Here is an 18997-nt window from a genome sequence, read left to right as displayed (position 1 = left end):
ACATATCGTTGTGCACTATACGCCATGGGTCGGTGATTATGTCGTTATATGACTCTTTTGTGACATGTTTGTCAGTTCCACCGAAGGCAGTAATGATTTGTTACATATGCATGTGCCCTTTTCGAAGTAGTTGAGCGAGATTCAGTGCAAAGTTTTGATAATACCAAGAAAAATGGTTACACATGTTCATGTAAATTACCAGATTGTGTTGTAACAATGTATGAAACGCATTATTGTGCGACTACATCAATATTGGTACATTATAGGTTGCGCTTTAGTAGTTATAACCAATTACTTTAGCGTTTGATGTAGCCTACGGATTATGATACATGCATTCCGGCGTTAAGGGCAATATAGCTTTAACTTCACAATTTTCGGATCGGCAGACTACGTAACGAGTTTTCAATGAACAGAAGAACATGACAGCGAAAGAAGTTTCTGGTTGGATAAAATGCACTCTTCTCATATTGATTTTGCTCTTGTGGGTAAGTCTAACCCTTGATGTTAATAGTATATAGTTTTAGTCATATGTGCAATAACCAAATAATTTTTACTTGTATCGCGATATATTGCTTGACTGTTATAAATAAAACTGCATCAAAACTTTATCGCGCCCCGTTTCTTGTTATCATCGAATCCAGGAGCCAAAATTTATTGATAGTTTTTAGTGTTTTCGCACAATTGCTCAAGAATTAGGTAAAACACAAATCTGCCTTCTTATTGTTGGCCTTCAGGTTTAAGCAAACCCCCAGCATCGCTGCTATCATACAGCCAGGCACGTTCTTCAGTGATAAGCTGAGTGGATTGTCAATATGCACAGTAATATACGCAAAGTGGCTTTTTGCCATGTTGTATTCCGAAGACAGAAGTTTTTTTGTTCACATGCAAGATAATGCAAAAGTTAACAATTTTTTTGTGTGTTTGGGTGCGAACAGATAAAGTGTATATATGACACAAACAGCCAGAAGACAAGGTATATTATGTCGTAATTACCATCAGGCAAATGCTTCGGTGTACAATTGTACCGGAAATCACATTTTAGCACTGTCGTATGTTATCTGGAGCAAATATTGACCTTGCTTTGATGGTAACAATCAAACTTCTGTATAGAGTTATAAAATTTGCCAAAGCACAATTCCGAACCGACCTTTTTTAGTAGTCGTATTCATGATGACCATCTTTAAGGCTGCGACCGGGTTGCAACTAAGGAAAGCTACGTAATTCGCAGGGTATTGTGCTTGGGTTAATCTTCACAAATTTCCGGACGCAGATTTTAACATTAAATCCGAATGTCTAACAACCCTACCGTATTACTAAAGTTTAAATTATCACTGTATTTTGTCACATTCTTTGTTAGATTCTGAGCGCCACGATTCTTATTGAAACGACCGTTCTACGAGACGACCTCAGTCAAGTCGTTTTGGTTACCGAAGGAACCAAAGTTGGGGACTTCTACGTCAATATCTTCTTTCCAATCATCTTTCCTGTACTCATAACTGTGTCCTGTTTTGTCTACGTCATCGGTTCGATCGGATGGTGCGGGGCATTCACTGAGAGCCAATTATTGCTTGGTTGGGTAAGCAATCATCAAGCTTAAGTAAATCTCTACATGACAAAAGCAGCATTACTGATTATAAATTGCTCAAAAACAGGTTGTTATTTTCTATTGCGAACAAATTTAGAATGAAAAGATTTTGTAGCTTTTCGCCGTTGTTTTCATTGCGTTAACACAACGCCCTTCTTCTTTTAATCAAAAGAGATGTAGCAAGTTTTTTTTGCAGTTCTTCTTTTCGGTTCTTGTATCGTTTTCTGTGGAAATGAGTGCCGGGATATGGAGGGTGGTGAAACGTGAGAAAAAATTCGACTCGAGTGATCTTCAGCAACTTAAGTACAATATCCGCTATTACTGCAATGACCAAACATCGAACCTTTGGTTTAAGGAAGCGTGGAAAGCAGTACACACTAAGGTCAGGAGGGTTTGGAAAGCGCGTTGAACAGTGGCAACCATACTTTTTGTGAATAATTTGAAATTCACTTATAATGGTGGTAAAAAAATGTACAAATCAAACCCAATTGACGGCGATTAGATATTGTATGTTCCACGATTCAGATGTTTTAGAGTTGAGAGATTGACTATCGGACACAGCGGGCATGCAGAAATCTTTGCATCGGTTTTTAAACGATGGGTCACAACGCATTTCAATCATATTACAGATGCGTTTAAAACGCTGAAAATATGTCCCAAAGCCGACACAATGTTGTTGTGCAGTTCCAGTGCTGTGGAGTCGAATCTTACACTGATTGGTTGGATGCAGACCTCAGAGTTCTCCGAAGCTGCTGTGCCCCTGATATAACCAATTCGGAATGTGCCTTTTCCCTACAACTAATGCCAGGTTGTGGTAAAACGCTCCTAAATCACCTCAGCGCTTCAAACGAGATGGCCGCTTTGCCCTACTTGATGGGTGCTACTGGAATAATACAGGTGCGGTATGTTGTTAATGTGCATTGTATCGTGACCTATATATGGTGACGTCGTTTCTTCAGGATGGTATGTCTGTATGTATTCATAAGCTTTAAAACTTGGTCGGCACAAATCAATCATTACGTTAGTAATGACGTTATGAAAAGGTCACATAAATGCAGTCTACCTAGAATTTGGAGCAGCGAATTGTGCCAAATGTTACACAAACTATTATGCGCATCAAAGATTTCCTGGATAATTAACCACACAAACGCCTTTTTCCAATACATACATCATTTTTTTACATGTCAAATCACGTCTATTTACTGTCAGAATTTTAGAACATTGCATTGTAGCAAGTATTGTGACGTCACAGCACAACAAGTATAATTGTTTTGGATTGTCTTTTGACGAAACTGAACGGAGGTAATTTCCAAGTGGAAAATGTTTAGTTTCGCAATACTCGGGGTATTAAATATCATTTCACACCCCGCAGGTGAAGAGATTCCAACTTTTTAATAAACCCGAACCGCAATCGATTCAAAACGTTCGACAGGAAACGGCACACGAGACACAATGTTTGTACAAAATAAATCATGTTGACGTACACCTTACCTATGACAGTTATATTACCTGAGGTAAACCGAACGCCCAGACTGCGGTGTATACAGTGAGTCAAACGACCAAGGGATTTATGATCGCTTCGGCCACTTTAAATACGACAACGAACTATGAATTGTTACTTGGCGATTGACTGCTGATTACTCAGAGGTGAATATATGTTTGCCATAACGCTGATATTTACAAATCGTTAAGTTAAAACGCAGTCAATGGTTCCAAAATGCGCATGGTATGCTGTGACCAGAAGGACATGTCGTTTGTGGCAAATTTCCTGCAAACTGTTCATCTTTTAAATCGTTTTTGTTGGTGTTTTATTGCAACTTTTTCGCGCAATTTTCATACCTTCACAGTTTTTATGAGGCAACATAGGTCATTTAAATTCCTGTACATTTTTTTACTGTCATAATCCAACGAGGCATAATCACTGTACAAACAGAAACTTTTGATGCAATGAATGAGTTACTCGTTGGCCTATTTATGGAATGTATTATTGTTCTTGCCTTTGTGACGTCATTATAACTGAACTATTGGTGAAAACAAGAGAAAATGTCATGATAATAGCACAGGAATTAACCTGTACAGGTCGGTGCTGACCGTCGGATTTTTTTTTGTACGTATCAGTATATTCCGGAAAAGAGTAACACAACGATGAGCGCAAGTGTGTGAAATATATTGCCTATAAATATTATTGTTTGAACAGGTTTTGCTGCTGATATTGGCCATGAAGTTGTGGCTTTCATTTTGCCTGGGCACAGATCCTACAAAAGCTGAGACAACAACAGCATCCACTAACACTTATGAAGTAAAGCGCCCACTGCTGCCTACCAGGAACCCAGAAGGTAAACTCTCAAACTGATTGACAGGCAGATGGGAACGTTAATCATTTACCGGATTGTTTGCGAACTTGAAGTGGGGCTGGAATTTCGAGAGCTCCTGTTCTATATTATGAAAATATACCTAAATTTTAGTGGTGACTTCTCGGTATATTTTAACGAAGCAAGTCGCCTTTTCTCTGTTCAGCACAGAAGAAGTACAACAATTCTTTCAACAATTGTTTCTTGTGTGCACAAGGTGTATGTAAACTTGCGGTTTGTCATGCCCATATTCAACACCAAGTGTTGTCGGAAAGGACGTCACATAAAACGTTCCACCCATACACAAAAATATCAAGTATACTTGCATGCAAACTATAATCAAAGTCCCTGTAAAGTTGTGTCAACGCAGAATCTCGTTTTAATCGCACTCGAAGGGGTACAAGGGCACATTTAAGTTGATGTATTGATGTTGCATCCCAGTTGCGCTGAGTTTATAGCCAGAAATGATAGCAATGTGGAACCGAAAATAAGGATGACTGAAAAGGAATTCGATTTACCTTCATTGATTCTAAATTTATAGAAATTCCAACATGGTGATCCTTGGTCGCAATGTGATGATGGCAGACAAAGAATGTTGTCAAAAAACGGAAGTGCCTAAATCAGCTTAAAAATGCCTATAAATTTGGATGCTCAGTTATCAATGAAAACTTTTCTTAGAATTAGGGACGGTACCCACCGTCATTTACAAATTCGCATGAGGTCAATGTGAAAAAAAAATTATCGTATCGTATGAGAATAAAGATACTGGCCCATAGTGCTTGAAACATTAAATGTTTTATTTATTTGAAACGTTTGGCAAAAACTTACCGAAACGTCTTAAGTAAATAAAACAAGTCAACGTTTTCAGCATTATGCTATGGGCCAGTATAGGCCTATCTATTATCAGAATTATGAGTAAGTCCGTTTTTGGTGTTCCTGTTTATTAGTTTCTTAAGAGACATGCTTTTATTTTTCAGGGTATTACGTGGTGCACACATACGGCGGAAAGCAGCCAATGAAAATCATACCCGTCAAACAATCACAAAAACCACATGAAAACGGCAGCTCGAGTGCAACTACAGAGCCAAAAACTATTTCAAACCAATCTCAGTCTACAAGCCAGTTCGAGTTTAAACGAACCAAGCAACCGACTGCTGTCCAATGCACAAGTTGCCCCTGCACAAGTTTATCTGAGAAACGAGGCGAAATCGTAAACAACGTTCGATTCAGTTCCGCTTCCCGAAGCAGTTGCTTCACAAAATGCGACGTTTGTGACGTAACAAACACTGTTGACGTCGTCCACAGACTGTCCACCTCGATGGCTGAGCATAGAACCAGGGGGGTGGGAGCATCTAACGAAGAGGACACTTTAATAGATTCTGGTCAAACTGACGCAGCCAGCAGTTGCTTTACACCCGAGCTTTCAGTTTCACTGCATCCTAGTGAGGGCCAGGGCACAAGGTCCACTCGCCGGTAATGTGGTGACCGTTAGTTTCGTCTCGATTGTCACATGCGTTGGAATTGCTATTAAACCAACTCCGCCCGTGTTCAAAGCTTATGATGGGTTTTGACTACACTGAGATTCGAACCCTGTATATCCCGGCCACGAATCTCGATCAGGTTTAATGCTTGCTGGTGTATGGGTCGGGCGTTTGATCGATCTTGCCAATTGTTTGTCTGTGCGGGAGTCAAATCGTCTCTATACTGCCTTCAAGCGGTGCTTACGAAATATAGGTACTTGGTACAAATTCCCCATAAAAGGTTTCTATTTTGGCCCAAATTAGAATTAGAAAGTTGGAAGGAATTTGCCCCAAATACACACCAATATAGCTAAATGCCATTCTAAGGTCTATTCCAATATATATTGAAAAGAAACAGTTTAAAATACTAAATATGACGAACAAAAATTCATTTCCAAAAACATGTTACGACAAAAAACTCTATCATTTTTAGGAATCAATTACCAATGGGGGCCACGCTACTTGTTTCTTGCTTGCCATTTGTATTTTTGTGAACAAGCAGGTGTCCTTGAGCTTTGCTGTAGGGGGCCACGAACTGCGAAAAGCTGATCTATACCAACATGCTATCAGTTTGATATTGACGTGTTTGAATACGTATTTATTCAGGCGTATACAGGTTGGAAGTACTCGAAGTTCGTTGTTTCAAATCCAAAGTTGTGATTGTGTACGTAGTGTTACGAAAGTGCAACACATAACTAACGCGTGGTGGCAGTAAAAAGTTTTACTTTTTAAAAGATCGTAAATGATAGTTGTGAAACAAAAAGTATCGGTTTGTGCGTCATCTTGCAACATTTAAAAGGATATAAAGTATGCACAAAATTAAACAAGTCAACGAAAATGAGAAAAAAAGATAAAGTGGTCAGGGGGGGAGGGGTGATGACAGGTCAGTAGAATCAAAGAAAACAGTAAAAATTGCGGAAGTTCACCCGTATTGCTGTTATCATCTACTGGAAAACCGACCAATCTTGCGTTTTTGATAAAGTGCAAATACTTTTTCAATAACGTCAACCCCTGAATCAGCTTCTAGCTTTTACGCACAAATCCTCGAGCTTTGAAAGGGCCTGTAAATGATACAACAAAACTTGAAAATTCGTGAGCAGTAAAGATTGCGATCGCCCCATTGGACACAGTGAGTTTGAGACAAAACACTTTTTTGCTGGCTGCAGTTTGGGTTAGGCATCCACCCAAGCTGTAAATCAGTAAGATTCAAGATTTGTTTATTTTTCGTCATCATAAATTGCACAATTTTTCAAACATTGTATGTGCGACGAAAGGTACAGCTAAGAACCAAATAATGGTTGTCGAGTAGCTGACCGGATGGGAGGCTGAACTAAGTCGGATGTAGCGGTAATGTGTAAAAAGTTAAACACACGAACATGAAAATGAAAGCGCAATATAAGCAGTAACCATACATGTGAAGTTTACGAACCTGGGGCATCTTGGGTCTCTTTATTCGTTTGTACTCGAGACACTCCATCGAGAGTTCATAAAGCCCTTCGCCTACTCCGGGCCCCCAAATTCCCGCGTGTTTGTCGAAGAAAGACTCGATGGGTTGGTCGTTCTCCACGCTTTCTTCCACGTACATAGTAAGATGGGATGGGTCGCGATTTTCGTCAACGACCGCTTCCCCAGTAAGAAGCTCCAACAGAACCTTAAACCGTGTACAGAGTTCCAGTGTAAAACCAACATATAATTTACTTTCCAAAAGTTTTGTTGAGCAACGTGAATTATTATAATGTATCAAGGGTGATTTATGTTTAAAGGTATCATGGATAAAGGGTGCAGTGATTAGTTAAGTATCGTACAATGATTCTGAAGACGTCAGTGTTTAACCTTTTGACGATATCGACAACACAAAATATTGGAAAGTTACAGAAACAGTACCTGGAATTTATTTTCAGTATTTAAATTGTACATGAATTTTTTGTTGTTGTGCAGACAACGCCCATTGGCAGTATAACAATATTATCTCAGTACTATTCGGAATAAAACGAAACGTCATCTGCTCATGCGCAGACTCCGGAAACGAATTCTTACCACGCCAAAACTGTATACGTCCATCGCATATGATACAGTTCCTTTGCAAGCCTCCGGTGACATGTAAACCCACGTACCAATGGGTTGTGTGGTTTGGGTGCTCGTTTTCAACGTCTGTGTGCTGCTCACTGATCGGATAAGACCGAAGTCGCTAATGCGCGGCTGCATGTTTGAGTCTAGCAAAATGTTGGAACTGCGAAGAAGTGTTTTTAGTATATCGCAGTGAAGAAATCGCCTTGGCTTGGCGTATTGTAACACTCAACTCGGGCGGTAGGAACATTTTGAACCTAGAGTGCTATGACAAGTCTATGGATTAACCATACTTATACTGTAAAATTGTACGGTAACTAGCACAATAGCTCCTTATTCACGGATTTTCAACACAGAGCCTTGATATAAAACAAAATTTTTGCGACCTTGTTTTATCAATTTTACGAAATTATGGTAGACAAGAAAACAATTTCCGGAAGACTTTTTGTTTTGTAACAAAACCCACAAAGGGTTTTTTAGAGGTAAAGGGCCAACAAACGTACTCCAGAGGAACACATTTATGTTGCATCAGGGAGGTGAATAAGGTTTCAGAATGTTAAGAAACTACATGGATTTACCCAAATTCATATTCTTGCACATACAGGTTGGCAAATGAAGTTATTATACTTACATAAAAAAAGCCTGATAGGATTTTTAATTTTTTTTTTAAATTTTGTTTGCAAACACATGCCAAACTTACCTTTTAATATCACGGTGAATGACAACTTTGTCATGCATGTAAGCTATTCCAGCCGCACTGCCACGTCCAATTTCCAAGCGCTGAGGTACCGATAACACTTGCTTACCTTCTCTACAGAACAAAAAACAAACCCTTAAGTTACAAAAATTAAACACTCGCTTATGCTCACAAAAGTGATTGTGTACTTACGCAAATTGCAACACTCCAAATTATGCAAATACTGATTTTTAATTTATACTACTTAATTAAAGATAGAGGTGATGATCAAAGAAACCTAAACAATTTTTGCACCAAACCTCTCACAATAGTGTATGGTCATTTCAAACATGAATAAATTGGGTTTCTATGAAGGTAACTATAGAAAATTGATTCGCTGCAAAATAATAAACTACAAATTTTAAAGGATGCCTTAATGTTTACCAACCTGCAGGCTTCCAAACTGCAACTCAGAGATCCATTGTACATGTACTCATAAACTAAGCACAACTCTGGTCCGTCACAGGAAAATCCCATCAGGGGTAGAATATTTTCATGCAAAAGTCTATCATACATAAATGTCAGTGGCGTTTAAATCAACAGTAAGTATGAATTGAATGAATAACAACAAGAATTAGTGAGCTACAGAAAGTGACATTATTCCACAATACCATCAGTATAACTTGGTGACATGTGGCTGGCAATACCCTTACCAGTTAAAACAAGCTAAAAAATGTACATTTTTCATCATGCGCATACTTTGGGACCTTGAAAAGCAGTTACTAAAACATCTGCACATACTCTGATATCACATGAACTTCTTTCTTGAATTGTTCCAGAATTGCCTGGGCGAATTCAGGTGTGTCAAGTTTCAGGCGTTTTATTGCAACTTCAGTGGTCTCTGTAAGCCCTTTTCCCTTGGTCTGCAAATGATGTTACGATTTTCACTAAACATTGAGATTCATTGAAAAAACACAAAACCCCACATTGTACGTCAGCCTATTTTTGTCAAAATTAACATTGATTTTAAATCACGATTTTTGATAAAAAAAAACTTCACAACACAAAAAAAAATAAAACTAAAAATGCCACAATAAAACATGAATTACTTACAAAACTGACCAGTTTTACAATATATGCATAACTACCTGAGCTGGAGCACTTAGTTGGCCTTTGAAAACTGAACCAAATGCTCCTTCGCCAAGTTTCAATTCATCATTGAAGTTCGAAGTTAACTGAACAAGCTTCGAGTAGGAGTAGGAGGTTGCTGCAATGCACCAAATTATAGATAAACAGGTTGAATTTGCATTAAAAAATAATTACATGTATACATACCACTTTCATCCAACTTTAGGTCTTCTATTGGCAGTGACAGTGCAGTTTCAGGCTTCATAGTAGGCAAAGACTCATGTTCAGTGGGCTGTCTTTGGTATGTAGGCCTGCGTTCTGGTATTGATGGTGTCATTGGAGAAATTGAAAATGACAGTGGTTCATACGGTCTTGGAAATGTTGATAATTGTGGGGTGATTGGTGGGGGCCGGTATGGGGGGTAATACGAAGCCTGTGTCGGTTGCAAGCTCGGTCTGTTGATGGAGTGTAAGCTGGGTGGAAAAGGCATAGGTGAAGGTTGTCCCACGATTGTTTGGTAGTCTGGTGGTCTCTGTATCACACGATCAAGGATCTGTATGAGGCTGTACAACTCCAAAGAGTAGAGAACATCTATCAGGTCCTGCAAACAATGGAAGCTATCTTGCAAATTAATTTACACTTAAGCAGGTAAATCTAAAAAAATGACCAAATACATACTTGGACAGTTGCATTGGCTGTTGACCAATCATCGATAATGGCTATAGTTGGACTTTCACCTTTGCTTGCAATTGACTCAAAAACCCTTTAATGTAAATTTGGAAGACATTACAAACAAATATGCTGTTCACATTCAAAGTAATTAACTCCAAGTATTTTGTACCCAATCACAATCTAACACATAGAATATATACTTTCAAAATATTATTAGCAACATATTTCAAGAGTTTGAAAGAGAGTAGTTGAAGAATTTTTGAAAATTTTCACCTCATTTGATGGGCTGTGTACTTGGATTCAGCAAAGCCATTTCCTTTTGGTATTTTCTGGGCAAAGTCTTTCCAGTTGCTAGCTGTCCCAGAAAGGTCCAAAACAGATGCAATTTCCTTGCATACTGAGTAGGGTAATTTCCTAATATACGTCTGTGGTGTGATCTGACTTGAACGACTTGGCAACATTTTTTTTACTTTATTTATGATGCCATTTAGTCAATTAAAGTACCCTGTAAGAAAAAGTCCCCAGGTTAAAGTTAACCATCTTATGTTATCACTGTCATTTTATTCAGTAAGCCAACCACCGAAAGATTTATTTTCCATACCGGCACTTACTATGCTACTTTTTTTTGTGACAACAAAGAAATAGCTTTAGCAATTAGTTTTTACATACAGTGTTGTTTTAAGTACAAGTTAGAACGGGATTTGCTGTATAGACATAATACATAAAATCTGTAGGTGTGCTGTAATGTAATAAACATTTTAAACTTCTTAAATTAAGTCCTTCCTGGATCCTGTCTACATGACTGTGAGTGTGACCACTAAAAATCTTGTATGACTGTGTGAGTGCAAAAAACGACTTCGTCAGTCAAACCTGTTTTCTTTGCAGACGTTGTAGGCACTGATGCCTTAAGATGCTTCAAATCAAAATTAACAGCAATTTATTTGTTCTAAAAATGACGAAACTTAAAATCGAAATTTCCCGACCAACACGTAAATTCACCAACGGGGATTTCCAAGATTCCAACTATTATGTCAGCAGAACTGACACTGCTTATTGTGACGTCACAACAGAATCCAATGGAGCGTGACTTCGATGCAAATGTAAAATTTCCGTAGGTTTTTTTTTAAGTACGAAGTTGACAATGGATTTTATCGAAGAGTTTCGAAATTCTCTCTCCAGTGAAGCAGAGCATCTTGTACATCGCAGTTTTCCGGACAAAGTGGAGGCTCATGACAAACTGCTCAGCACCAAAACTTTCGGTCTGGGGAAACTTGAACATGTTCGCAAAAGTTGCATGGAAAGTTTTAAGTTAGCAACACAAAAATTGAAACCAGGCGAAAAGGCTTCGAATGACAGTGAAACTATACTGTTGAATGAAGCTATTGTTGACGCTATGGAAGTAATACATTCCGAAATTACCACCCTAATGCAATCATGCAGCGTTTTGCGTCTATGGGTAAGTAGCTTATACATTTTTGGTTCAGTGTTGCCTTTCACAGCAATTAAACAATCCACCACACATTTTTTAATATTTGAAAACCAATTCTTCGCAGGTGACACTTCTGCTGCCACAAATAGAAGATGGCAACAACTTTGGAGTATCAGTGCAGGAAGAGGCGATGAATGAAATTAAGGCAGTCGAGTGTGAAGCAACCTCACTACTTGGGCAAATTTTTGGCTATTACGCAAGTAGAGCGAAGGTATATGGTTGAAAGATTTTTTGTGGATGTATTTCCAGTCTGTGTTTCCACTGTTGTGGTAATAGTCCATTGCGTATATTTCTATCGTTTACAATGCTCCAAAAGGATGTTGAAAAACGTATAAAAAGTGATAGTATATAAGTAAACAAAAAGTAATAGTTCATTGCACTCTTTGTGGCACTTGAGAAGTTCCATTTGAGGTTTGTTTGTATATGTTCCTTTTGCGCAGATAGCGGCAAAAATTTTGAAGTACCCACAAGTGAAAGATTACGCGAGATATTTGGTCGAGGAGGACGAGCGACAGTTTGTTAACTTGAGACTGATTTTAATTCAAATGAGGAATTCCTACTCATCAATTCACGATTTAGTGATGAAGAACCTGGAAAAAATTAAAACACCCAAATCTGGCGGCTTTTCGGCGCTGTACTAATACAATTATTTGTATGAAAAACTTTCCTAGAACGCTGCGTATTCAACAGCGTATAGTAACCTAGAAAGTAGCGTTTCTCAACCCCGGGTTCTTGTGCACAAATGAGTGCGTGCATGACATTGGTGTATTCCGGAAAAACGACACCCCGTGACAAACAAAAAAATTTAGTTTTCAACTAAATTTCACATTAATAAGAATTGTTGTTCTGAAAACTGAAAATAGGTTTTTGACCACCAGCCATTATAATAAAATATGAATATGACGTTCTTCGACTCGACTTCGAAGCCTAGTCGTTCGTACAGACGAAACGCCGGAAAATACAATCTTTTTTAAACAACAGGTGTATATTTGTTGTTTTTCGCCAGAAGAACGTCAGATTCATATTTCAATTGTTCTTCTGTTGAAAACTAGGCTACATGTTGAAAACTAACCCTGAGGAAGTCTCGCCTGATGGTGGACGTAACGTTGGTTACAATAAACACTTTTTAAACTTAAATGCCAGAAGAACAATTCTTATTAATTACTGTGTCCGACAGCAAGAATAGCACTATAAATTCAACATTATTTATTTCGTTTACTGAATTGACGTACCTTGCGTACATCTCGACGATACCATGTCGAGACCCCCACACATCAACTCAATCTGTAAAAAATAGCGAAAACTGTCGATTCTTCACAAGCTAAAGCATTTTTGTGTCGGAAAACATCGACTTATTTGAATGATCGATGCATCGAATCAAAGAACACTAAACGATGGGAAGTGGAATCAGCTGCTTTGCGAATCCGGTCCGGCATATCCATTTCGCATGAATGAGCACTAAAACTGCTCTTGCGTGATATGCTAAGCACGTGTTTGTTTGTTGTCAAATGACATGGTAACTTTAAACTGCATTTGTCCGTAAACTACATTCGATTGATTGGTATCTTGCTTCTACTTTTGATTGATTTTTCGATCTTGCTTTAGCATGTTGAATTAGGCCCAAAACGAAAGTAACTGTTTTTGTACGTTTACGTTATCTTACTGTTAACTTTTCCAGAAATAGAAGTAAGTTACCACATTTACGTAGGAGGACGACAATGGCTTTAACTGCTGAAGATATTAAAAACAAGCTCACAAAGGAATTGGAAGCTGAACATGTTGAAGTAAAAGATATTTCCCCGGACATGTGCGGCACTAGTTTTAATGCCATCATTGTTTCTTCCAAATTTGCTGGAAAATCTCGTTTACAACAACAAAGGATGGTTAACAGTGCTCTTAGTCAAGAAATGGAGAACATTCATGCATTTACTCAAAAGACTTACACACCAGAGGCTTGGTCTAAAAAGTAGATTAAACCAAGAGACTGCACTGATGAATACCTACAAGACAAGAAAATGTAGAAGGGATGTTTTTCAGATGCAATCATATAGTTTTATTGCTTTTTTATGTTGTTATTTCCACTTTATAAAACATAGCCATACTTCATATTGTTTATTTAAAAGCAGATTGCAAAGTATGTAAAATGTGCTGTAGGTTATTTCGACAGATTGCTTGAAAAATTGCATAATCTGTTGGGAGGATTTGTCATTATTTTGCCAATAGGGATGTATTGATGCTGTAATGATGATTTTCCTATGCAGCACATGTATAATTTTTAATAGTCCTTTATGTAGTTACACCATTTAAAACTGTAGTTGGATTAGGTTGAAATGTGTTTGTGTGAGGAAACCTGGTTAAGCTTGCAATTCCAAAATGAAAAACTTCACATGTTTTTAAATATAAGAGGTTTATTATATCTGTTTTTTTTTATCAAGATTCGTAAACTACATTTTTATGTTGTGTGCTTCAGGATTTAACAAAACATGTCTGCAACATGCAAAGTTATAAATGAACATGGAGTTAATCTGGAAGTTAGAGATTTTATTGAAGATGTACTTTCTGCAAAGCGGGTGGCCAAAATCCTTGAATTGGATGTGAGTAGAGCTATTGGACTTTGCTGCCTAAAACTGCTAGCAGATGAAACAGATGGAATTATTTCAGCTGTTGATGTTGTAAATGGGTTTGGGTTGCCTGCACTTCAATGGCTAGCACATATAAAGAATGGAATAAAAGTTATTGCCAATGTTGCGAAGGGTTTGCAACAGGAAAGTTACCTAAAACTGAATGGTGAAAATGAGGGACTGGATGTTCGAGCTGAAGATCCATATGTCCTGTTGCACTCCCAAAAGTTTAAGTTTGTTTATGTAGAGGCAATAGGATCTGCAGTCACATTTCTTGATGCAGCACTTCGTTCTGTTAGTCATGATGGCCTGCTGTGTGTTACAAGTACTGATGTTGCGATACTACATAACAAGTCCCCTGAAACTGCAGTAAGATTATATGGAAGTCGGGTGCTGAAATGTGAGTACTGTGGTGAATTAGCCATACGGGTGATAGTTGCAAATGCTGTCAGGGCTGCGGGCAGATGGGGTAAGGGTCTAAAAGTGGAGTTGTGTGCTGCAACGGAGCACAGTGTAACAGTAGTGTTTAAAGTCCTAAGAGGTGCAAAACATGTAGAGCCGCTACTTCCATTGTTGTGCACCCTTTCTCATTGCCTAAATTGTCAGGCCCGGAGATTTAATGAGGATGTCCTATCAATAAATGGCTGTGAACCACTCTGTGATTGTGGGGACAATGATACTATCTCTGCTGTTACTCAATTGGGTCCAATGTGGAGTGGAAGCATTTTTAACCCAGTTTTTGTTGAGAGACTGTTGTCACAGGCAAATGCCTTTGCCATATCTGATTCTGTTGCAAAGATTTTACAACTGATCCTGATTGAAAGCATTTGCTGTAAGCAAGAAACAATTGAGATCAATATTATGAAACAGTATAAAAAAGAACTAGATTCAAATGTTGGCCCACCGGTAAAAAAAATGAAATGCGATGAAGAAGAGGTGGAACCGGACTTAACAACGTTAGAAACTGCCCCAGCATTGTACTTTGATTTCCAACATCACAGTGTGAAGGGTGGGAACCCACCAAAACTGCTTGAAGTTATCTTAAAATTGCGTGAACTTGGTCACCGTGCAAGCAAAACACATTTTGGACCTCGTTGTGTTAGAACTTCTGCCACTCTGCAAGAATTTAATGACTTGTTGAAAAAAATATGGGAGGAAACTGCGAATCGTACTTGATTTTGTAGTTTGTTGTCCAATAGTTTCATCTTTTGTGGGCAGTTAATGTTAAGTTATAAATCGACTAGCATTTTAACCCAGTGTGGTTAAATAAGCTGTGTGTTTTTGTGATATTCTGCGGCCTTTTAACCGTTCATAAATATCAGCTATGGTTGTCTGGTCAAATACAATTTCTCTGAAACGCTGTTTATATCACTTCAAAAGCATTCAGTACAAGTTTATACACTTGTTGATTGGTTAAATATTTCTTGGTTTTTATTCCCAGGTGTGTTGCCTTTAACTAACATGGCAAGAGTGCCATCCAGGATTTCCAAGTGGGTAACTGACCATGCATTGCATAAATTTCAAGCCAAAGGAAGCATTTTGACTGCAGCAAGATTAACCAATGTCTCAAAGAGATGCATGTCAAAGGAAATTGCCCCCAAAAATGTTTTGGAGCTACACAAAAGGGAAATATTTCAGGACATTTATCCTGCTGCTGCCATTGGGCTTCCTGAAATGTTGACCGCGAAAAAACAATGTTTTTATTGTGGATTTGACCCAACGGCTGATAGCCTTCATTTGGGAAACTTTCTATCCATTATGGCCCTACTGCATTGTCAAAGAGCAGGTTGTGCTTCTTGGATTAGTCAAAAAATCTCTGTCTTAAAGGTTTTCTAAATATCCCAAATATTCGTTTAGCTTCATTTAAACCTGAATTTTCAAAGTTGACAACTATGTTTAATAGTTTTTACATATGTATAAAAATTATATACATATATACCTTAATAACAAGAATATGAAACATGGAAATTTAAATTAGTCCATAACTGTGTGTTGTAGGACATGATGCTATTGCAGTTATTGGGACGGCTACAGCTCAAGCTGGTGATCCGAGTGCACATAGCCAAGATCGCTCCATTCTATTACAGGAAGAAATCAAACAGAATGCAAAACATATCCATGATCAAATACAGTTTATCGTAGAAAATCATGCCAAGCACATTTATGACACTCGAGGGCGTAAAAACCTGCCAAATTTTAAAATTCTGCAAAACAACAATTGGTACAAAAACCTGAGTTCCACTGAATTTATTTCAAAAGTGTGTAGAAATTTCCGAATGGGTCACATGATGGGTAAGTATTTCTTTGTTGATTTATAAATTAACTTGTTTATACTGAAGTGGTATTTTTGATGCCACTTGGCATGGGGTTGGTGGTTTACTGAAATTGTGCATCTAACCATTTTGGTTGCACACATTCCTGATCTTGGTTTACCCAAACCCCCAAATATATCATACTTTTGGTCGCATGATCAACTGTTTAAACCTCCATAAAATTTTTGTTGTCTTCCAACTTATTCAATATTTTTTTTAAATTTTGCAGACAAAAAGTACATTAAGGAGCGTTTAAACAGCTCCTCTGGTCTTGTACTGGCTGAATTCATGTATCAAGTGATGCAGGCTTACGATTGGTTGCATTTGCACAAAACCCACAATTGTTCCTTTCAAATAGGTGGCATTGACCAGCTTGGAAACATCAATGCAGGACAACAGCTGATTAAAAAGTTAGTGGAGGTTACAATTTGGATTTATTTTAATTTCAGTTGGTTTCCAACCTGTTGTTCCTAGTTGATCCATGGTATGGTTTTAGTGGTGTGTGAATAAGCTAGATTTAAAATTTGTGAATAGTTTATTCTTTTCCTCCTTTTTTTTATAAGGGCTTACAAATTTCATAAAAGGGGTGCATGCATGCTAAAAGGTTAGGAACCACTGTAACAGACCTTAGGTTTCTTATTATAAAATTATCGAGGATTATATTTTAACCTTGCTCTGTTTTTTTTTAGTTGCTTTTGGTAGATAAAAATGTCTACATTATTTAATCAGCCACATATTATACCCTTGCAACAACATATATATTTTATCAGAACTTGTCAGAAAGATGTTTATGGTTTGCTTACTCCAATTGTGACAACTCCAACAGGTGAGAAGTTGGGAAAAACTGCAGGAAATGCAATTTGGTTGAATCCGAAAAAGACGTCACCTTTTGAGTTTTATCAGTATTTTTTCAGGCAGCCCGATTCCCAAGTCAAAAAGTAAGCAAAACAAAGACTTTTGTAGTGATCAGAAAAGTTGACTAAATCAGGCAATACAATACACAATTGTGCATTATCTTTTGTTGGTGTGCGAGAACCCTTAACAAAAGGTGAATTATTGCCTTGGATTCACCAGTTTATATTCCAATACTGTTTATTTGATAAACATTATGATATTGTTTTACACAGAAGTCATTACATTTTGACCTAATTTGTTGATGTATTGTGTTCAACACCTTGCCTTTGATGCATTGCTTTCAACGACTAAACATATATTTCGAATTTGCATTGTTATTAACCTGTGATAAAAAGGAAACATTTCTGAATAATTTTTCCAGGTTGTTGCAGTACTTCACATTTCTTGACTTAAATACGATTGAGGAGATTGTGGCAAATCACAAAAAGAAGCCAGCAGAACGGCAAGCACAAAGAATTCTCGCAACACAAGTCTGCAAAATTGTGCATGGCAAAGATGGCATGGAGTCTGCAGAAAGGTCAAGCATATTAAATTTTTAATTGCATATATTTGAAAATTGCTCAAAACATGAGCAAACATCTTTTTGTTGGTGTTCAGCAACCTTAGTTAAACAGCTAAAGTCCAATCACTATCATCTTTGCTGTCACTAAGCAATTATACTGAACTATTTTTAATAACAAACATTTTTTGTGTGTACATCAAAGGTAATGCAATTGTTTTTGAAAAAATGTTTTGCAATAATAAAAGTTAGCAATGTCAAGGTTTAAAAAATAAAACTTACAACCAACTTCCAACAGATGTACGAAGGCTTTATACAGAGGACAAATTGAAGATTTGGAAGTCCTATCAGAAGAAGAGATGGACCTAACGTTTCAGGCTGCCAACATAGTCAGTTTGACGTTAGAACCCCACACGACAGTGTATGATGTTTACAAGGCCCTCAAAATCAAGGTGAAAATGTGTATTTTCTTGTTATAAAATCACATAATTGATCCCTCGTGTTTTGGCCTCAAATTATGAGGTTTTACCAAACTCGTGTAACTCTATTGCACTATTTTAATGTAAAAAGTTATAGAAAATGTAGATATATTTGTGAAAATTAATTAAATCTAAAAAAACAAGTGGAATGTTCTTTACGTACATGCGAAAAGAATGGCTCTGGATTGTGATCAAGTGTAGTTAGGCCGTGCGTTGTAACATAATGCCAAGTTTTCTTTGGAGAAAACGTTTGAACAACGGAGTGCAATAAAACTAACAAAAAACTTCCTATTTTCAGGGTGCGCCCACAGGCAGTGCGGCAGAGCACCTTATTCAACAAGGAGGTATTCGCATCAACGGAGAAGTTGCGAAAACTCCCCATCAGCTTTTATTATCTGGCGTTCACGTCCTCAAGAACGATATTAGCGTCGTTACCATGGGAAAAGTGCGCCACTACGTGGTCAAATGGCAACTTCCCCGCATCGAACATTCGGAGGATGACGTCATCGATCCTAATGACGTGGACGCTTTGAGATGATGACGCCTTGTTTCGTTTTTGTCGAGGATGCTTTAGTTACATCCCACAACAAAATATTAAAAGTCGCAAACGTGTTTTTAAAGTTTATTTTGTAGGATGCTTTAGTTACATCCCACAACAAAATATTAAAAGTCGCAAACGTGTT

At 37.7% G+C, this 18997-nt stretch overlaps 5 protein-coding genes across 5 annotated transcripts; 4 read left to right on the top strand and 1 right to left on the bottom strand.

The window, feature by feature from the left end:
* The first annotated feature begins 277 nt into the window (after nucleotides 1-277).
* On the top strand, nucleotides 278-5413 carry LOC145895407 (tetraspanin-12-like). The gene is made up of 6 exons (XM_082984250.1): nucleotides 278-485; nucleotides 1358-1576; nucleotides 1782-1967; nucleotides 2270-2482; nucleotides 3783-3921; nucleotides 4914-5413. Exons 1-6 carry the CDS (start codon nucleotides 420-422, stop codon nucleotides 5411-5413), a joined length of 1323 nt encoding a protein of 440 aa, XP_082840376.1. The 5' UTR covers nucleotides 278-419.
* Nucleotides 5414-5761: 348 nt separating this feature from the next.
* LOC145917880 (interleukin-1 receptor-associated kinase 4-like) lies at nucleotides 5762-10499 on the bottom strand. The gene is made up of 10 exons (XM_083003184.1): nucleotides 10273-10499; nucleotides 10006-10090; nucleotides 9535-9928; nucleotides 9348-9466; nucleotides 9001-9122; nucleotides 8648-8764; nucleotides 8224-8334; nucleotides 7494-7686; nucleotides 6886-7107; nucleotides 5762-6517 (listed from the first exon to the last, which is right to left on the bottom strand). The coding sequence occupies exons 1-10, from the start codon at nucleotides 10458-10460 to the stop codon at nucleotides 6473-6475; spliced, it is 1596 nt and encodes a 531-aa protein (XP_082859310.1). The 5' UTR covers nucleotides 10461-10499; the 3' UTR covers nucleotides 5762-6472.
* A 641-nt stretch (nucleotides 10500-11140) lies between these two features.
* Nucleotides 11141-12129, top strand: LOC145915849 (proteasome activator complex subunit 3-like). The gene is made up of 3 exons (XM_083002756.1): nucleotides 11141-11455; nucleotides 11553-11699; nucleotides 11929-12129. Exons 1-3 carry the CDS (start codon nucleotides 11141-11143, stop codon nucleotides 12127-12129), a joined length of 663 nt encoding a protein of 220 aa, XP_082858882.1.
* Nucleotides 12130-13468: 1339 nt separating this feature from the next.
* LOC145917882 (tRNA (guanine(27)-N(2))-dimethyltransferase-like) lies at nucleotides 13469-15293 on the top strand. The gene has a single exon (XM_083003186.1). It carries the CDS (start codon nucleotides 13972-13974, stop codon nucleotides 15283-15285), a length of 1314 nt encoding a protein of 437 aa, XP_082859312.1. The 5' UTR covers nucleotides 13469-13971; the 3' UTR covers nucleotides 15286-15293.
* Nucleotides 15294-15472: 179 nt separating this feature from the next.
* LOC145917881 (tyrosine--tRNA ligase, mitochondrial-like) lies at nucleotides 15473-18985 on the top strand. Its single transcript, XM_083003185.1, has 7 exons — nucleotides 15473-15895; nucleotides 16108-16401; nucleotides 16651-16831; nucleotides 17192-17359; nucleotides 17698-17853; nucleotides 18134-18287; nucleotides 18613-18985. Exons 1-7 carry the CDS (start codon nucleotides 15571-15573, stop codon nucleotides 18850-18852), a joined length of 1518 nt encoding a protein of 505 aa, XP_082859311.1. The 5' UTR covers nucleotides 15473-15570; the 3' UTR covers nucleotides 18853-18985.
* Nucleotides 18986-18997: the final 12 nt, after the last annotated feature.

The sequence above is a fragment of the Ascidia mentula genome, chromosome 1 (assembly GCF_947561715.1).
Source record: "Ascidia mentula chromosome 1, kaAscMent1.1, whole genome shotgun sequence".
NCBI classification, from domain to species: domain Eukaryota; kingdom Metazoa; phylum Chordata; class Ascidiacea; order Phlebobranchia; family Ascidiidae; genus Ascidia; species Ascidia mentula.
The sequence above is the reverse complement of the archived record's forward strand: the minus strand, read 5'-3'. Positions and strand labels throughout refer to the sequence as shown.